The following is a 7,755-nucleotide window of genomic DNA, read 5'->3' as shown; positions in this document are numbered from 1 at the left end:
ATTTAAGAAATGACTTGTATCGCTAAAGTTTCTCCGGAAAGAATTTTTACGGAAAATTAACTAACGACCAGAGACGTAACATTACTTTTGATTTTCTTGGGAGCTACATTGATCCATGCTGGGCTAGCATATCCTATAACTGGTCTTATGTACTGTTTGTATATCTTTAATATGTTATTTGATTTTTCGCCTGTATTATTCCCCGACAGACCTCTAACTTGATTTACTCTTCGCCAGATTTTATTAGAAATTTTATTTATGTGTTTCTACCAAGTTAATTTAATATTATATGTTAGACCGAGAAATTTTGCTGAAGTAGCTGTCTGGAGGAGTGTTCATTGGAGGTATAATTTTGGGGTAATTTTCAGTAGTCTTTTTAGTTGAGCAAGTACACGAATTTGTGTTTTTGGTATGCTTATTTTATCATTTTCTTTTAGCAGTATTCAGCAATGGAATTTAATGGTTGTAGGTTTATGGCCGCGATTGATGGAGTTGGTGAACTCTTCCAGACAGCTACATCATCGGCAAATTGTGAGGTGTAATAAAAGTCTGATTCGTCTAATGGCATATCGCTTACATACATGATGAAGAGTATGGAGCTAACTACCTCTCCTTGAGGTACACCTGTCTCAGGAATAAAGTACTCTGAGTAGGTGCCTTCTACATTTTCTATTTTGTAGGAAGTTTGATAACCCGCGGAAGTTCCATCTCTAGCATCCGAAACCTGCATGCCAAATTGTGCCGAATGCCTTCTCTAGATCTAGGAGACAAACTACCGTGCACTCTCTTTTATTAAAGCTATCTATTACGGTTTCAGTTAGCTTAACTAAATGATTTGTTGTTTGCCGAAATTTTCTGAAACCGTTTTGTACACCAGATAATTTTGAGTTTCTTTCTAGGTGGTTATTTAATATACTACTTACTGTTCTTTCCAAAAATTTTCCTACGCAGTTGGTCAGGTTGATGGGTCTGTAGCTTTGTGACTTATATGCTGGTTTCCCTTCCTTTAAAAATATGAGAATATTCGCTTGCTTCCAAGAGACGGGTGTTCCCTGAAATCAGGGAAAGATTGTACAGTGTCTTTAGGTGTTCAAGTAACAACTGACTTCCGTTTTTGAGTAGGATTGTTTGTATGTCGTCTGCTCCGGGTGCTTTGTTTTTAGTGTGTTTTATAGCTATTGAAACTTGAGTGGTTGTTATTTCGCTTGTCATGTATTTATCTAGTATGTTGTTTGTACAGTTTCCTGTGTTACGAGTGAGACCGGGAAGGTTGGTGTAAATATGTTACTATTTTGTTGAATTTTGTTTTCTATTTGATTTCGGAAGTAATCATTCATGTTTGGATCATTTTGTGTTTGAAAGATATTTTGTAAATGTTCTTTAAATAGTTCTGCTTTCTGTTAGTTTGTATATGCTGACTTAGTGTAATGTATTAGTGTTGGGTATATTTTATTTGGCTGGTTGTTCTGTGTGTATATTTTTAGATGTTTCCAGAAGTCTTGTGGATTTTGTTGTTCATTTAGGTTGTTACAATAAGAGTCCCAGTTGTCTTGTTTTGTGTTAGGTTTCTGTTCTTTGGCCAGCTTTTATTATACACTCTGTTATTACTTGACAGTAATCATCTATGTCTAGAGCGCTCGAGGCACATGTTGTAGTTATTTGTGGTAAGAGTTCATTCAGTTTTGTTTTATATATATTTGCCAATTTGCTTTTTTGTAGTTTAATTTTGGTTGGAATATTGTTTTGTTTTGATGGAGAGGGGGGGGGGTGAGATTGAAGTTACACCATATAGGAATATGATTGCTATCGATGTCTTGTTCTACATTAAATTATGTACATTTTACACTTAGGTCTGAGGAAGTTATACATAAATCTATAATTCCTCCTGAATCAGTAGCTGAGCACCAATGAGTTGGTGTTTGGTCGTTGATACGTACTGAGCTTATAATCATGAACCGTTTGGTGCTGTTCTTCTGCATCCAAGTTGTGTATGTTTCGAGTTGAGATTCCATATCACACTGTAGTTTCTGTTATAGTTTACAATCTTTTCTGGAAGTTTTGTATCCAGGGTTTTACTGGGTAAGCACTATATCCCTGCAACTGTAATTTGATAATTATTAGATATGGTAATTTCTACGACTATGCACTCGTTTGAGCTTTCGAAATTTAAGTTTGTAATGGCTAAAGTTGATTTATAGATTAGGGCTATGCCCCGATTTGGGTCTCTGTAATGTTGTCTATTCATCATAATCGTAGTGTCGCCGTTAAATTTTAAAGAGGATATATTTGTGATAAGGGTCTCGGAAATACGTATAATATCAGCATCTATAAATCTAATTAGTTCTTCGATCTCATGTCTTTTTAGAAACAAGATCATCTTGGATATTCACATGAAAAACGGTGAATTTATGTGTTGGTTTTGTCAGGAATATCTGTATTATTTGCGAGAGTATTGATACTAGGTGTTCAGGTGCTAGTGTAAAAAGTATAAAAAGGTAGTTTGTGTCTTGGTTTGGTTTTTGTATTTCTGCCATAAAGTCGATTATCATGTTAGTGATTGCCGTAACGATGGGTGTTGATTCTTGTTTATTTACTGTGTCCATTGGTTGTTTTTTCTCTTTTGGTTTTGCTTGGTCTGTGTTTGTAGGGCCCGTTTCGTTTCTGATTTTAATTGTGTTTTCTATATTTTCTATGTTGATTTTGGTGGCCGTGGCGTATGTTTTAGTGTTATTTTGTTTAGTGTTTGTTTTATTTCTAATATTGTATATTTGTTTATATTTTTGACAGCCTTTGTAGTTTGCTGTATGTGTTTCATTGCAATTGCAGCATTTAGGAGTTGGGCTTTCTTTTTTACATTGTGACGCTAGGTGTTCGCCACCACAGCCGACTCATCGTGGTGTAGATTACAGGCAGCCGACACATGCCTATCTTTGACAATTATAGCATGGCGTTACTGTTATAGCTGGCGTTTTCGCCTTCTCCACTGTAAATCGTTGTAACATCGGATGACCCCATTATCAAGGAGGTCAGTGATGTTCTTATGTGCTTGAAGTGTAACCTTTATGTGGTAAGTAGGTTGCTGTGTCCTTTCGGACGTGATCCTTTCTTCTTTTATGAAATCTATGTTTTATTGTTTCAGTTCTTCGTTTATGGTATCTATATTTATGTTAATATCTATACCTCTTATGACCATTGCCTTTGTTTGTGGTTTATTACCGGGTAGTGTTATCTGTATATTTCCAGTGATAAAAGCGTCCTTGAGCCATTCTTGTAGTAAGTTGTTGAAATCTTTAGGATCGGTGTCCTTTTGACCCCAATGGTTCAGCAGAAGTTTGTTTTGAATTTCGCGCTACACGAGGGCTATCTACGCTAGCCGTCTCTAATTTAACAGTGTAAGACTAGAGGGAAGGCAGATAGTCATCACCACCCACCGTCAAGTCTTTTACCAACGAATAGTGGGATTCACAGTAACATTATAACGCCCCCACGGCTGAAAGGATTCGAACCCGCGACCCTCAAATTGCGAGTTGAGCGCCCTAACTACCTGGCCATGCCAAGCCCTTAGCAGTAAGTCTGGATGCTTAGAACGCTAAAAACCAGGTTTCGATACTCATGGTGGGCACAGCACAGACACCCCATTGTGTAACAAAGATTACTTGTTATTAATTATTATTGTATAATTTTAACAGCAGTTCTATTTGAAGTTATTATGTAATACAATATAACAATATTAAAAGAGAAGAGACATTGGCTTAATTATGATTAAAAAGTAACTTATCAGTTGAAATATAAGATGTAATAATTACCGTGTTACAATAATATAGTTCAGTAATATAGTTACAATAATGGTTCAGAGTAAGGCTACTAGGATGATTATTAATATAGAATAGTTATGTTTTTAGGATAGGTTAAGATCTCTAAATTTTTTTATCTCTTGAGAAGTGAGGATAAGAAGTGATATTATTGAAGTTTACAAGACTGTCCATCTGACTGATATGATTAAGGCCTCTGATTTTTTTTTGCTGTATTCTGAAGATAATAGAATGAGAAGAGACTCTGATAAGTTTAAAAGTTATAAAAGACTGGCTTGCTTTCAATTAAGATATATTTATTTATTTTCCTAACAGTTTGTTGTTTATTTTAACGTAAAGCTGCCTAAGGAGATATATTTGCTCTGTTCATTGCAAGGAATCAAACTTGAGATTTTAGCGTTGCAAGTCTGTCAATTAACAGTTCACCCACCGGAAAGTTTTTTAATAAGTTGATTAGTTTATGAAAGTCCCCAGTGGCTAAATGGTAAGTTTAGTTTATAACACTAAAAATTGGGTTTCGACACCTTCAGTGGGCAGAGCACAGATAAGCCATTATGTAGCTTTGAGCTTAAGAACAAACAAATAGAAGCTTATCGAATGAGCTACCAAAAGCATTAAACAAAATACAGTACTTTATACGAGTACTGCAGGATTAGACGATTTATTGAAAAATATGAAAGTGGATTTAAATTTTTACTTTTTAAGGAGAGAGTGTGAGGTAGGAACCACCTTGAAGGACAAATATAAATTATGCTTTGTTTGTTTTTTAACAGTTGCTTAATTTTAGTTTTCACCTTTTGCAAATTAATTTTATCCAAAGATAGAAAATCAGAGGGCGTTTGGGAGCGCCAATTTTATTTGTGGTTTTCGAAATACAAGTAAACGAATAACCAACTGACAACATAAGTTCGTATAAATAGTACTACAAGTACTCCTAAAGGCTGCAGGTCGAAGTGAAGTTTCGTATTATTCAAAATATCTAATAATGGTATATTAAACCACATGTTATTTTACAGCTTGTTGTTTATATGTGCTTATATTTGTTCTGAACGTTTTAATTTACATAACTAATTTCAGAAATATTACGTGCAAGTTAGGCTTAGTGTATCTATCATAATAATTTATTATACCTAAGCTGAGAAGTTGGAATAGAAGTTACAGTTCGGAGCTTAAGATTGTAACCCATGATTACGTCATGACTAATATTTGCTAAAAACACCCACCGATAGAATGTGAAACTAAAACATTTGTTGAAACTTGATACTGGGTGTTTACTGTTAGTGTTATTGAAGAGATAATTGTCAATACATTTTAAAATTATCTGGTTAGATCAGATTGTTAGATTATCATTTGGACACTTCTCTAAGACTCAGTTTAAAATTCTACTTTTAAGCTTCAGTGAAGTTTAAAAAATTAGTTTTTAATTTTGATTCTTTCACTACCACATGGGTACATTTATGTACCACTTTATCTAGAGACTAGACCACTATCAACTAACCAAGTGTGGAATTTTTTATTGGTTTGAAGAAAGGATATGTGTATTCCCATACAAATTTCCCAAAGTTTACCATCTTTGAGTTTCAGATGATTAATGAAATATTAAACAGATGCCCTTTTTTATTATGTATTTGCAATTAAAATAAGCTTGACACTGGAACTGGAAGGTTGCTCATCTATAAATTTGGCAGTAAAAGAGTATAAAAAAAAGTTGATAATGATAAGTCTAAACACAACCTCAGTAAGTAGTAAAGTGATACTACATTGTTAAACCTAAGTTGATGTGATAGATCTGTAGTAATAATATTAGACGCTAGAAGTTTAAGAATCGCTTCCAAAAGAAGACAATAGAGAAAGATGTTTGATGTATTTTTTATTAAATGTTTGTACTATAGTCATATTAGTAATAGTTAGTGATACGGTGGAAACCTGAATAAAAGTCACTGAGTATTTGTAGTATTGTCTGGTTATGTCTAAGCCAGAAGGATGGTTTCTGTGATCCATCATTTTTAATAAGATAAGGTGCTAGTCAGTGATGCAAGTAAGTTAAAAACCATTTGACCCACTTAACACCACAATTAACCAACAAAGCGTAATTCCAAAAGTATGTGAAACCATTCACTTCAACTTATGTTTTATCGAACAGTTGTTACTGGATACCAAGCATGTATTCATTATACAGGATATTTGAAAAGTTTGGAACCATGGGCACTTCAATAAATTGAACAGAATGTGATCAGTCTCTTGATCATTGCAATTGATCTTGCAGTTCTGAAGCATAACCCAGTCTTGAAATCTATAACACCCTATAAACTCCACTCCACGTATCAATGTTCTGCCTCATGTTAAAAGTTTGATAGTGTTGGTTCTCTCTTACCAAAATAGCTACTCAGTATTTTTATAAACTTAACTAATATTAAGGTATTTTAATATATATATATTAAGCTGTAGGTAATTCAAATACCAAAAACTCCTTATTAATATTGGTACTATTAAGTATAAATGAAACAATTTCCATTACATGAGTTAATTGATAGTATTAATTTCTAGTACCACAACTAGTTAAAGCTGGGCAATTAGTAGTATTTGCTAATTGATTAATTATTGACCACATTAATAGATTACATTTGATGTAATCACTGCTAATAAGTAATAAATGAATTGATTAAATTGCCCAACTCTACATCTTATTAAACAACTAGTAAATGCTAATTCTAAATAATATATTGTAGTACTAATTAAACAAGTGATGAAAAAAATTTTATGAATGTAAAATCATGTAGGGATAGTTGTGTCAAAAAGAATACAAACAATAATATTGGAATGATACAACTATACAATTTAATGTTACACTATGAAAGTACAAAATTTGACTGACCTTGTGTAATGAGAGTGTAATAATCAAGACATTTTTTGACTCAACTTGATTTCCTTTGTATCTAAGTCTTATGCTCGTAGTTACACTAAACTGATGCCTACCCTGACATGATCATGATATTATGATAAACAAACTGCATACCAAGAGTTAGGAATATATAACTTCCAACTGCAGTAATATTAAAGTCAAGTATGCATTTTACAGTGTAACATTAAATTTTGACATTGAAAGTCATGTAGGGATGATATGTATAGCTGGATCATCCCTATATTTTTGTTTGCATTCTTTTTGGAACTGCCATCCCTACATCATTTTACTTTTACAAAATGTTTTTTATTACTTGTTTTCTGAGTTTTTTCCCCCTGACTGAAAGTTAGTGTATTTTATGAATGTGTGTAATAAAATTTAATATTATGTTTATTGATTTTTTTTACCTCTTCACTTCATACATGATATAGGGGTTGGCCCCCTAAAGACATGTTAATCATGTTACATGTTTATCAATTATTGGCTGGTAATTCCTCTTTCACCCTGTACTTATGCTTCTTATAGAAACCAGAGGTTTCTGTAAGAAAGCTAACTTCAAGGGGTAATGATAACATCATTTACACCAGAATTATGATTTTTTTAAAAATTACTAGTAGTTATTATGACTAAGTGATGACATCATGCACTGCCCAGAAACACATAGAAGGGATTTAGATTTAAACTCGCATTAATGATAAAGTAGTTATGGAGTTATCTCAACTGAAACAAGAAGAAGAAAGATGAACAATTTGGTGGGTTGGCCACTTTCTAAGATGCTTTCTTGCCTTGTTTTTGGGCTTGTTGAGTAAAGAAACAAGTGAAAGTTAGTGGCAATCATCTTCTAAAGTAAAACTCTGTCAATGTCAAATTTTTAGTATGATATTTGTAGATCACGTTGAAACATGTACGTGTAGAGTTGAAGCCGTATGGCTTCAATAAAGTTTTTATTGAGTAAATATAAAACGTTGTTTTTAATTTCGATGACGAGGAACCCACTTTGAGACTAATAATGGCTGGAGATGGCTTGAATGGGTAATGAAG

At 33.3% G+C, this 7,755-nt stretch overlaps 1 protein-coding gene across 1 annotated transcript in view; it reads left to right on the top strand.

Annotated features, from left to right (window-relative positions):
• Positions 1 to 4,674: 4,674 nt before the first annotated feature.
• The window catches only part of LOC106468888, a 12,883-nt gene continuing 9,802 nt past the window's right edge, over positions 4,675 to 7,755 (top strand). Inside the window, exon 1 of the mRNA XM_022397255.1 lies at positions 4,675 to 4,800. Within this exon, the coding sequence (XP_022252963.1) occupies positions 4,798 to 4,800 (3 nt within the window). The 5' untranslated portion in view covers positions 4,675 to 4,797. The remainder of the gene's footprint in view (positions 4,801 to 7,755) is intronic.

Source organism: Limulus polyphemus, unplaced genomic scaffold, assembly GCF_000517525.1.
Source record: "Limulus polyphemus unplaced genomic scaffold, Limulus_polyphemus-2.1.2 Scaffold3206, whole genome shotgun sequence".
NCBI lineage: Eukaryota > Metazoa > Arthropoda > Merostomata > Xiphosura > Limulidae > Limulus > Limulus polyphemus.
Note: the sequence above shows the minus strand (reverse complement) of the source record. Positions and strands in the feature narration are given on the sequence as shown.